A 12956-nucleotide genomic window follows, 5' to 3' on the forward strand; every position below is an offset into this window, starting at 1 on the left:
CATATTTTAGAATGTTTAAATTTAATAGTTACCTATATATAAAATCATTTTCCAGTTTTATTATCTGAAACATTCCTTCTACCTATTTCCGCTACCCCCCTGCCCCACCATTTCTAGGTCAAAAGGCAGAAAACACACAGAATTTGAGTTCTTCAGAGCCTCAGCCTATTCAAGAGAATAAAGGACATGTGAAGAGAGAACATGAAGGAATAACAGTAAGATATTTTCAAACCATATCAGTTTCTCATTAAAAATAAACATTAATTAGTGCTCAGTAAGTAAATTTATTGATGGCAGTGATAATTAAAATATTTTTTCTGTTTAGACAGTTTATAGGCTCAAATGATGTTGAGATCTTTTAAGATTTTGCTTGCTTTCTATGTAAAATTACAGTCACATTACAAAAATAGGAAAAAAATTAACATGAAAATGGAGTTCAACAGCTGGTCTGTGTATGGCACTATATATTTTTAAGCAGTTACCTTTGCCTGCTAAACCTGTGTTTCAGATTCCCCATTCATGATATCAGTTTAGGTAGCCTCCACCTGACATGAGTTACTAGAATCAGTGAGTATTCACAAAGATGTTAAGTTTCTTTAAAAAAATAAAATAAAATGGCATTTATGTAAATATGTGTAAAGTATAAAGAAGAAAATTAAAACATAAGCCCATAACTCATTCATGTAGATAACCCCTATTCATTTTTTTTTAATGTAGCATATATTCTTTGAAAAGTCAAACATCACAGAAAGATACACAATAAAAAAGGGAGAGCCTCTCCTTGCTCCCCTCCCTCTGGACAATAACCCATGTTAAGTTTCTTTTTTTTTTATTTTTAAAAAGGGCATGTACTGGTTTACATCTGTATATTCTGTTTTCAACAATGAAATAAATACCCAGAAACCCACCATCAGCTTCAGATCATTTTGGCTTCTACGCTCCTTTCTTGTTCCTTCTCTCTGCTGGCTCCCCTCAGAGAGTGGCCTTATCTTGGCTTTGTGTTCATTATCCCCTTGCCTTGCTCTATAGTTCTGCTATATAAGTATGTATCTCTAAACAGGATATTCTTTAGTTTTCCTTACTTTTGAATTTTTTAATAAAGTATTGTTGCTTTGTTTACTCAGTTACATATTTTTAAGATTTATTCACGTTGTGCCATGTAGCAATAGTTCAAGTTTTCTGTGATGTGGTATTCCACTATAAGTAGACCACAATTTATTTTTTCATTCTCTTGTTGGTTGATGTTTAGATTGTTTCCAGCTTTTTGTTTTTGCGAAAACTGTAGCCACGTACATTCTTGTATGTGTTTCAGTATCTGCATGTTTAATGTTTTCTCTATGATGGCTATCTAGGAACAGAATTAATGAATTATATAATAAAAGAATGTTCTTCTTTATAAGATAACCCCTGTTCTCTAAAGTGGTTGCATCACTTATATTTTAGCCAGCATTGTGTAGAGCCACCATTGATCTGCATTCTTGCCAACACGTTCTATTATCAGATTTTTTCATTTTTATTGGTCAACTGGGTGAAAATAAGATGTCTTATTTTGCGTTTCTTAGACTACTAATAAGGTTAAAAATCTTCCTATGTGTTTATTGGCCATTTTTCTTTCATCTGTGAAATGCCTACTGATGTCTTTGGTTGTTTTTCTATTGTTTGTCTTTTTCTCTTTATTTATATTTACTAGTTCTTTGTACGATCTGAGTACTGATCCTGTTTTGTTTATGTTTGTAGCAAATATCTTCTTCCAATATATGGTTTATATTTTTACTTTATGGTATCTTTTGATGAACAGAAGTTCTTCATTTTGATACTCTCTATTATCATTTTTATTGTTGGGGTCTTATGGAATTTTTTAAAAGTCTCAACTAGACAGGAATAAAAATATTACCTTATATTTGTAAATGTTCCAGGTTTGCTTTACAAATTTAAGTCTTTTATCCATTTGGAATTGATTCCTGTTTATGGAGGGAGGTAGGGATCCAATTTCATTTTTTTCCTGCATAGATAACTACTTGTGTCAGGTCCTATTTATTGAATTCATTTTTCTTTATTGATCTGAAATGCCACCTCTCTTTCATATATGCTATTTCCAAGATATGTAAGGCCTCCTTTTGGTGTTTATCTTGATTCTTGGTTACTTTGTCTTTCAGACAGCACAACATCTTAGTTAATGTAGTTTTCCCACCTCTGTCTCCCTTTTCCTTCTAATGGAAGTTATTTTTCTATAATCTTTTGTCTTTCATTGTTGCTGAGAAGTCTTCTGTCCATCCGGTCCTGTCTAGTTATTGTTCCTTGCTGTTTTTGTTTATTTGTTTGTCCTTTTCCTTCCATTTCACTGTAGTATATTCAGGTGCAGGAATCTTTTGGGTTCATCTATTTGTTCTTTTTGGTATATGGTGTGTGCCATGCATCTGCAAGTGCTCGTCTTCTCTCATTTCTGGAAAATTCTTGGTAACATTTCTGCATATATTGTCTCATTTTTTCCTCATTGGTTCAGTGGTATCTCCACCTGTTACATGGGACGCTGGGGTTAAAAAAAAAAAAAGAAATGCAAATATTGCTTCTTTTATATTCTCTCTTTGCTTTCCTTCTGGAATTCTGGGTGGAAATATATTAGACTTTCCCATTCTGTCTTCCTCGTCTCTTAAATGATTTTTATATTTTCCATTCTCATTGGCTCAGTGTTTTCTGGATAATTTTATCAGCTCTGTCTTTCATCAGTTCAGTAACTGTATCTTTACTCTGTTGTTTAATACTTCCCTTGAGTTTTTTAGTTGAGCAGTTATGCCTTTTGTTTCTGACAGTTCATGTTTGTACTTTTCAAGCATATCTTGTAATTTCTAATAATCTTTTGTTGCTTGCTCGTTTTTGTGATTCCCAACTTTTATCCCTTTAAAATGTTTACAAGTTGCAATTCTGAGTTTTTTATCTGATTTTCTGAAATCCTTGGGGGATCTAAGCCTGATATTTGTTGTTTCTGAGACTCTTATACATGGTGATTTATTTTCTGTAGTGTTTGATGATGATTTATTATGAGTTCCTAGCTGGCTGATCTTAATCTGCAGAAAATGTGGATTTCTAAATTGATGACATTTCAACAGCATGTTTGCATTTGTTTCTTGCACCACATGGGGAGTGCTACTTTAATCCTGGAGTCTTGGTCCTCTTGCCACTGGCAGTGGTACTATTGGATTTACCCTTGCAGTAGCCACATTTCACTGCCCTGGTTTCTGCTCACTTTTAAGGGTTGAAGGTAGATTTCTTGGAAGTTTCTTTTACTTCCTTTGAGCCCCAAATTGCAACTAAAGTTTTATGTAGGATCTGTTTCTATGGCTAGAGGATATATATACCCTCTAGATATATATCACTAGATACATATACCCTCTAGATATACCTTCTAGATATACACATTAGATGTATATCATTCTTCTTTAAGGCTGTATAATAATTTTTTCATATAGTGTTAATCCTCTAAATCTTCTAAATATTTTATTCATGGCCTGCTTCTTTTTTTTAGCTTAATAGTTATTTTTTCTTTTAATTTTTTTTCCAGTTTTGCCATGGTCAACATTTGTGGTGCATTCCTTTTTTTAACTCTACATCTTGTTCCCCCCTTAAACCTAAGGTTCAAGGCCCACAGGCAGCTGTGTCTTTTTAGAAGGTCTGCATTTCTTCTTATTTTTGTCCTTCTTCACCGGGCTTCTCTGCATGGCCTGGTATAACCAGCATCTCTTCCTGTACATAGAACTTGCTGATTACCACCCAGTACTTCCTGCCTTGAATCCTCTTCTGTCTTCCCTCTACCACTTCATGTCCATTGCCATCTTGAACAGCTCTCCTATAAAACTGAGCCAATTAAGGCAACAGTTTATTCTGTATACCTTTCAGAGACCATTTATTTGCATATTTTGCTTATATACATTATAATTATTTTGTGTAATTTGTGTATGTTTTGTCTCTCAAAGCAAATTATAAGTTTTTAGAGGATGCAGATTGCCTCCTGATTTTTTTTAATCCTGTGAGTTTTAATACAAGGTTAAGCAATGCTCAGGAGAGTTTGTGGCATACTTAACTAGGAAGACACTGAATGAACCTTTAGAACTCTGGATGGAGTTTGTGCCTTGCCTACCAGCACACTTACCATTTGTGTGCATAACTTAATGCCTTCCTAGAGCATTCTGTTCACTATATATGTGTGCTTGACCAGAAGAACAAATAGAACTTTAAAAGAAATCTCTTGCATATAATTTGGCATTCCTTCTTAGATCAGTTTAATTGGATGTAAGTTGACAAAGTAGAGGATATAAATAAAAGTTTCAGATCTTGAGTAACATAAAGTTAAATATAGTAATTTGTGAAAATATATCCTTCAAATGGAAAACATCAATTTATTTAGCTATTATTATTGTTCATTTCTTTTTCTTTAGAAATTTGGGCTAGAAACTTAAGTGTTATAAAAATGAAAACTTTCCTGTAGTAAGTGCAATATTTCTTTTTGTCTGAAGATTTTAGTTCGAAGAAGCAGCAGCCCTGCTGAATTGGATTTGAAAGATGATTTGCAGCAGACACAAGGAAAATGTAGGGAAAGACAGAAGAGTAAGTTCCAGGAAATGTCTGTTTCTCTGACTATAGAGTTGATATGTTCTATTTTCTTTTTACATTTTATTATTATTACTATTATTATTATCAGAGACACAGTCTCACTCTTTCGCCCAGGCTGGAGTGCTCTGGCACAATCATGGCTCACTGGAGCCTTAACCTCCCCAGGCTCAGGTGATCCTCCCACCCAAGCTTCCTAAGTAGCTGGGACTACAGGCACATGCCAATGCACTCGGCTAATTTTTCTGTTTTTTTTTTTTTTTTTTATAGAGATGAGGTTTCACCATGTTGCCCAGGCTGGTTTCAAACGACTGGGCTCAAGCCATCTTCCCACTTTTTACCTTCTAACTTGAGTAATGGCTTGTCAATTTGAGAGAGATGGTTGTGAATTGGAACCTTCTTATTCCTGGAATCCCAGGATTGACAAAAGATTCATCCATACATACAATAAAACAGTTCTACTCACCTGTACCTTGAGAGGCCCGTCTTTCTACCCCTGGGCCTTTCTCTAGGAGAGTGGTACATCAGAGGCTGATGGCACGAGTGAGCAGATAGACCAGAGAGAAAAATTATCTTCCCCAGAAAGTTCCCAGAGGCTAGAAGCAAAAAGCATCAGAAGTACGTTGAAGTTAATGGGATAAATACTTTGAAATGAAATGAGGTTGGAATCCTGAGACGTATTATCATATACTGTAAAACACAGCCTTAGTACTCCGCTTTCCTGAAGTCAAGTGCCAGAGTAGCATAGTAAACACCGTCTCAAGTTCAGAACAGTTCTTAATGGGTGCAGAGGAGTTCCACCTTCACCCTGCTGGCTTAGAGCCCTTTGGGAGATGAAGTTTGGTACCTACCATTGGTCACCTGGTTACTGAGACAACTTTCAGTTCTTTGTGGGTAAATAGAGGACAGCAGATTAGAAACAGCAAGGGTAAGGGACTATTAGGAGCAGATACAGAGAGCAGCCATAAGGGTGAGCAGACAGAGATGTAGCTGCATAAAGTTCTTATGAAGTAGACAGGAGACTTTGAGAAGCAGAACTGTCTAGGTTCATTTTGTGTCAGACTAAATAGTTCTATACGTCTTCATAGCCCAGCCTTATTATATTATGACAAATTAGAACTTATTAATGTTTAAAGGGGAGAATTTCTGTTCTAGAAAAATATGTTGTATTGGGACACTCTATCCCCAAATGACCCTGAATGAATCACCCTAGGTCTACATCTACCCATCAGGCTTGGAGCATACAGCATCTTTAGACTCTTCTACCCAGTAGAGTAAGCTTGCATTTGTGGTGGATTAGTTATTGTCTTCTTCCTCCACCCACCCTCATTTTGTAAGTCCCAGCACACTTTAGGACTTGGTGTAGTTTGGGTATGGGGGCACTGAGTGAAGACACATTGAAGAGTGCCACTTGAATGATACATAGTCGTGTTCATAATAGATATTTATCTCCTATATTTGGAAGATTAATTTTCTTGACCACATGGGCACTTTATGAGCTCCACTCAAGTTCTACAGGTTCTGCCAAAGAACCTGAATGATTCCTGCTGTGTCTGCTGTTTGGTTACTTTCATATGAGTAATTGTGAACATTCTGATTTTCAGCTACTTTTTATCTTAAACTTTGGTTCTTCCGTTGTACCAGGTGAAAGTACCAACAGTGACACAGCTCTGGGCTGTATCAATGAGGCGGAGCTGTCCATGGGCCCATGGCAGACCTGTGAGGAAGACCCAGAGCTGAATACTCCCACAGATGTTGTGGCTGATGCGGATGCTCGTCATTGGTTACAACTGAGTCCCACTGATGCTTCGAATTTAACAGGTGAATTGCATTTTGGAAAAGAGGCAGTAGTGCAAACAGCTAGGAGATCAGTTGTGAATCCTTGGAGTCCTGTATACAGAGGGTTCTGAAACAGTTGTAGGAGGAAGTGTGCCATGCTCCTGACCACCGTAGGAGGAAGTGGTGGTATTCGTGTTAAGCCTTTATCCCTAAGTGAATTGTTCTACTCTAGAAAGAAGAGTGATTTTTCCAACTCATATATGTTGTAAATCCAGGATAAGTCAAGGAGTTTAGATAGCTTATTGGTTAATTTTTTAAAATTTTTAAATAAAATATTTGGTACATAAAATGTAAGTTGTAACATATACAGTATGTAAGTTACAAGGGACAGTAATGAAGTGAACACGAGTGAGTCTGCTACCCAGCTTAAAAACTAGCATGGCACCCAAGCCAGTGAGGTCTCCCAGAGGTGTTTCTCAAGTCCCTCCCCTTCTCCCATTATTTTGGGACCCTAGCCCAAATTTGTTTTTATAATAATTTCCTTGATTTCTTTATAGTTTTACCATGCGTGTCAAGCAATATATCATTTAGTTTTGTTTCTAAACTTTAAAAATAATGACTTCATACTCTGTATTTTTTGCAACTTTTTAAATCTCAGATTGTTTGACTTCAGAGCCAAACTTTCTGGGTCGGCTTCCAGGCACTTCTGAGGAATTGCTGGGTGACCTTGAGCTAGTTATTTAATCTCTGTCCTTCTATTTCTTTGTCTTTAAATTTGGGATAATAACCCCTACTTTATAAAGGTTGTTGGAAGAATAAATGAGTGAACATCTAAGTCAGGTGCACAAAATAGTGTGGGTGGAGCAGTCTGCAGTTTTAGCTACATACACACACACACACAGTGTGACACTGGGTAAGTGAACCTCAAAGGCTAAGTTCCCTTACCTGTATGACCAGTCTGATGAGAACAGGGAGACCATGGAGGAGCTGGGTTTGGTTTTGCTTTGTTTGATGGAGTGTTAGGAGAGACTCGTGCTCTGAGGAATCAGTGCGGGAAAGGCTGACCAGAGCCAAGACTTTTCTAGCTGCACGTTCATGTTCACATATAGATACCGTGTATGAAAACAACCACCACAAAGTAACATGTTAAGTAAAGAGAGTTATTAAAATTCCAAAATATATTTTAAAATGATTAACATAAAGGCTAAAATTTTACCTTAAATGGATTTTTTTCAAACCAAGCAAACTAGTTTTCACTGTGTTGTAAAATTTAACCAACATCTCTGATATTTGGGAAATTCTTGATAGAATATCATTAAAACTTCATAAAAGTAACATACAAAGGTGGTATTCAATAAAATTCTTTATAGACTAATAATGACTAATAATACTATTCATTGATACGAGATTTAACATTTACAAAGAATTTTGAGGCATTCTCTTTGATTCTGTATGGGAAGCAGGCCAAGCTTATCATGTCTGTTTTAGAGATGGGGAAATTGAGACCCAGGGAAATTGTTATCAAGCTGGAGTGTGAGTTCCAGAGATGAAACTGACTTTCAAAGTGTTTTGACTCAACATGCAGTGCTGTGTCTACTCCTTTACACTGTGTTCCTGTTAAAATTAAAATTATTGTAAAGCCCTTTTACCTACTTGAGAATCCTTACAGATTATCCAAGAGAAACTCATCATCGTGATACCATAGGAGGCAAAACTGAAGCTTCAGTAGGTTGAATTTACTTAAACATGGACTAGTTTTAATTATTTTTATTGAAAGGGAAGAAAATTAGGTGATTACTTCTTTTGTCTGTTCTTTGGAAAGATTAGTTTTGATCCCATTTCAGGTTATGTATTGGACAGCTCAATTTAATAAACCTCTGTGAGGTAATGTTATATGATGTACTCCATGTTGTGATTAACTCCTCCAAATACTTAGTTCTTCTTTGAAATACTAATATAGAGAATCAGTACATGCAGTTCAATAGTTCACCTTGTCATCTGTGAAAAGGACAAACTGTAATGTGAGAAGGTTTAAGGATTATCACAATTCTGAATTTAACTTTCTGTTCTTAAGAGAACAATTTCTTCATAAATGTTCAAACTAAAACTCATATGAGCCTGATTTTTAGGACATTTTGAGAAACAATTTGAGTATATCTTTGTTTCTTGTTGAATAATCCTACCAGTTATCAAATGCTTAGAATAATAAACTGCCTCCAAAATCTTAAATTCCTTCATCACTGGCAAACTAACAGTTTACTTTTATATTTGCTTTCTCACTTAAATTATGTTTCCTGAAAATAACAGCTAAATTTACTGTGCATTGTCTTAAAGTTTACCTGGGATTTGTTTTAATCATATGTGGTAAGACATACAGATATGGAGGTGATTGTCATGGAGGAAGAATTTTCTACTCACAGATCCTGGAAACAGGGGTCATGCAGGGAAGTACCAGGAGGCAGAAGGAACAAAATGGGGCAACAGCCTTTAGTGTCATTTCTATGAAAATAGCAAGGCAAGGTAGGGTATGCAGATTTAGGATTGCTAGTATGAATGACTTCAGTGGGCTCTGGAGCATACGGGCTATTTCTACTTGCCTGGTACCCACCCAGTCCTCAGATGACAGGGCAGAGGATATTGACTTAGTATGTGAGAACTAGAGAAAGGAGGTAGTTGGAGGGTCTGAATTTTGAATTGGTAGGTTTGAATATGAAAGACCTGCTGCCTGGTGAATAGACTTCTATCTCTAGGAATTAGCTAACCCTGGAAGTGGCAGTGCTTCCCTGATCAGTGAGGCCCTAATGCCAGAGCATTGAGAAAACAGAAAATAAGAAAATATAGTTAATACATACATACATTTAGTTCTGTTGAAATAGTCAGGGGAGGGGGACATTTATGAGTCTACAGCTAAGAATCAGTATTGTCATTTACCTCATCCCTTGTTTAACAAATAAGCTTATAGTCTAAAATACTGATTTAGATGCCATGAGAAATAAAAAGATGAATAGGTCATAAGCTACTATAGTTTTTAAGTGCTTACAAAAAGGACAGAAGACACAACATTTATCCTAATAGTCACAGATAATGTGATAAATTCTATGAAATTTACTTAAAGTTGTAATCATAGAGATAGACAAATAGATGGATGGAACAGAAGATAAAATACAGAACTGAGTGCACACAGACATGGAATCATGATATATGATATATGTGGCTTAGGGCTGACAAGGAAACAATGTATTGTTCAACAAATTTCTGTGGGACAGGTACTTAGCCATATGGAAAAAAGTGAAATAGAATTCCTACCTCATACTATGTCCAAAGTCAGTTTCAGAGGGATAAAATATATAAATGTGAAAAGGAAAATTGAAAAACTTGGAAGAAAACATCTTTTTGAAAAGGGTCTATGATTTTTTTTTTAAAAAGCTAACCATAAGAAAAGTGTCAGTAATTCAACCTCAGCAAAATGAAAACTCTATTACCAGATAAACTTTTAAGAATTCTGTTGTTTAGCAGAACCACAAAGGGAAAAAACCAGCTTTGTTGCTCTTTCCTTTCCATGTTCTTGTTAGCTCAGTGATAAGTTTTAAGGTAAGATTTGGTGAGAAATGTTATCCAGCATCTTGGTTTAGTTGGGAGATTCCACGGTCTTTCTCTACTGGAATGCAGACTCCAGGAAGGGGAGGCCTGTTATCTGCTGTCTGCACAGCTGATTCTTGCTTCCAGGAATAGTGCAGGACAGGAGAGAAGCATTCAATAAGTACTTGAATCAGTGAACAAATACACTTTAAGCTGCAAGCTGTTGTTTTATATAGCTGAAAAGAGCAATTAAATTTTAATTTTTTAGAAATAATATATAAGACAATTTCAAAATCTCTTTTATTTAGTGTGTTTATCACAGTCTTGCATCCAAACATTACAGAAATCTTTTTACCACTTCTGCTTTTAGTTATAGCTGTGAAAATGAATTACATCTCCTGTTACCTGCCACTAAAATTGTTTTTCCAAGAATGCTTTGTCAGCATTCTCTGTCATCACTATATTTTTGGCATTTTCACCAGACTTTGATGTGTTTAGAAGTCATGAAATATTAGAAAGAAAAATAATAATGATAGCTACTGGGGCATTGGTAGCTCACCTTCTAAAATCTTTGCAGTGAACAGTGGACATCCTTGCAAAGGAGAGGAAGAAGGAGAGGAGAGCCAGGCTGCACTGGTGGGAATGGGATGCCACCTTGCTGCTTCTCCACTTGATCATTGACATCCAGGCCAGGCCTGAATTTTCTGGTGCTAGAATTAAGTTGTTTCACTCAGGCCTTTGAGTTTGTTTTTTGTGTTTAGATTTCAAATCAAAAGGAAAATTTGTTTTCAGAGACTGAGGCTACGTTTCTTTAACACTGTGCCAAGCTTATATAAAATCGTAGCCATATAAAATCACCATTCGGCCATAAATGCTTATTTTGCCTATTACCGAGACTTATTTCGTGGCTGAAATCCTTTCTATATTTGCAGAGTTCTAAACTTTTAGATCTCTTTGTAAAAATTATTTATGTGTTTGGAGAAAGACGATACGATTATGCTTGTAAGAGTTTTCACTTTAATAAAAAAATTTTAAGTTGTAGCATTAAGTAGTAATAAAACAAAAAGATAGTAGGCTAGCATACTAGGTTGCTAATGAAAATAAAATAAACTAAATATTGGATATTTTTAGGGTGAACATGAAATTTTCTGAAGTCTCCCAAATCCCCATTTTTAATTAAGTGCTCCTTCACTGAGGAACCCTCTACATGTAAAATGTCAGCATCTGTTCTCTCACTTATGCTACCAGCAGAATAATTTTGGGCAAAACATTTCAACTCATTAACATTTTTGTTCATAGTAATACTGAGGAAACTCATACAGGCATCTCAGAAACTCCTAAAGAAGTCAGCATACTTTGATAATTTTATGGAGGATGTTGCCTAGGATTTTATCATCGAAGCATGAGTTTTTCTGAGTGTAAAGCAGTATTTAAGCAGATTTGCTATGTGGGATTCTTTCATAAGTAAGGGCATATTCATTGGCAGGTTGCAAAGAGGTGCAGGTGATGATGAGGTACCTGTCTACATGTACTTAGAGTGGTTACTCAAGCAAAGCTCCAGTGTGATTGGGATGCTGGGGGCCAATCTCTGTTTTGGATAGCTACATTTTTGGAGTGAAGGTTAGTGATGAAACAAAGCTGCAAATTATCTAATCCCCTACTTTTTTTTCTCCTCAAGGGATTGAAAATGCCATGACATACTTTATGAGAAAAATAAATGCCATATTATGCTGCTTGTTGACTTGGGGGCTCATGTTGATTCATAAGCATTTATTGATCCTTCAGCATACCTTCTCAGACTAACAGATTCCTGATATTGTATTTACTTTACAGAATTAGGATGATGAGTCTCTCTTCCGAGGTTTTATAAAAGTCAGAGAACCCAGAAGGCCCATAATTAGGCTTTTTGCACCCTGCCTTTCAGGCACAGTGTGTAGGAATTCCAGTTTGGAATATATCTGCACATTTTAATGTGTCTCCTGAGTTGAGTATATGATACCCTTGTGGGAACTACAGATATGTTTTCCTCTAAGAAGGAACAGTGCTTCTGTGTTTGGGAAGGCCTTTCCATGACACCATGTGCCATCGTTATTACATCTTTTGTTTTCGTGTCTGGGGATCTTTCCATCGCTAATTTAATAAACATAGCTTATTATAGTGAACAGCCGTTTTTGGACCTGCCCTGGCTCCTTTTCAGATTCATTTTTTTCTTGCCTGTTGTTGTCCTTGTCATTCCTCTACTTGAATTCCTCAGATTCAGAGATTGTGCTTCGGTTTCTTTGATTAGGCCTTAAAAATGCCAACAACATATACACTCAAGATGACACTCAGTGGGGGCTGATAATTGCCTAGAAATCAGCCTAGCTTTATTTGTATGGGGTGAAGAAGAGAACTTTGGGAATAATTATCTTAATAAATTAACAATGTATTATGTTCAAAAATTAAGAGAATAACAGAATAACATAGATGTTAATAAAAAGGAACCAATAAAGCTGAGAGCATACATGCGTGTACTAGAAAGCAAATAAACAATAGAAGACAACTAAAAATTGTTATTTAAAAACAATAATAAAATAGACAAACAGGCAAGATTGATCAAGAAAAAAATGTTGGAGGTGAAAAGGGAACAACTACAAAACCAATATAAATTTTAAAAATAATACAGTATGCTATTCAAATAGATCTATAAAAATAAAGGATAATTTCTAGCTTTACTAAACCTTCATGTAAAAGAGAAACTATCTTTTTCGTCCCATTCAATAGAAAGAGAAAGAAACTCACTTCTGTTATCTACCTTGTGTTACCTTGGTAACACACCGGACAAGGTCAGTATGAAAAAAACATAATTAGAGACCATCTCACTTATAAACATATAAGCAAAAAATTCAAAATAAGGCATTAACAAATGAGATCGAAGAATATTGGAAAAATATCATACAGCAGGGCTAAGAGAAGTTCATTCCAGGAATGCAAAAGAAAAGCCTATGAGAAAG

General features: G+C 35.7%; 1 protein-coding gene across 22 annotated transcripts in view; it reads left to right on the forward strand.

Moving 5' to 3' along the window:
* Positions 1 to 12956, forward strand: part of RALGAPA2 (Ral GTPase activating protein catalytic subunit alpha 2) — a 322322-nt gene that overhangs the window by 122274 nt on the left and 187092 nt on the right. For all 22 annotated transcript variants that reach the window (XR_012419093.1, XR_012419094.1, XR_012419095.1 and 19 more), the window contains 3 exons: positions 118 to 215; positions 4512 to 4602; positions 6250 to 6426. Coding sequence is in view for 18 of the 22 variants with exons in the window: in XM_005568218.5 (XP_005568275.3) it covers positions 118 to 215; positions 4512 to 4602; positions 6250 to 6426 (366 nt within the window). In the remaining 4 variants the exon portion in view is untranslated. The remainder of the gene's footprint in view (positions 1 to 117; positions 216 to 4511; positions 4603 to 6249; positions 6427 to 12956) is intronic.

This window comes from Macaca fascicularis, chromosome 10 (genome assembly GCF_037993035.2).
Source record: "Macaca fascicularis isolate 582-1 chromosome 10, T2T-MFA8v1.1".
NCBI lineage: Eukaryota > Metazoa > Chordata > Mammalia > Primates > Cercopithecidae > Macaca > Macaca fascicularis.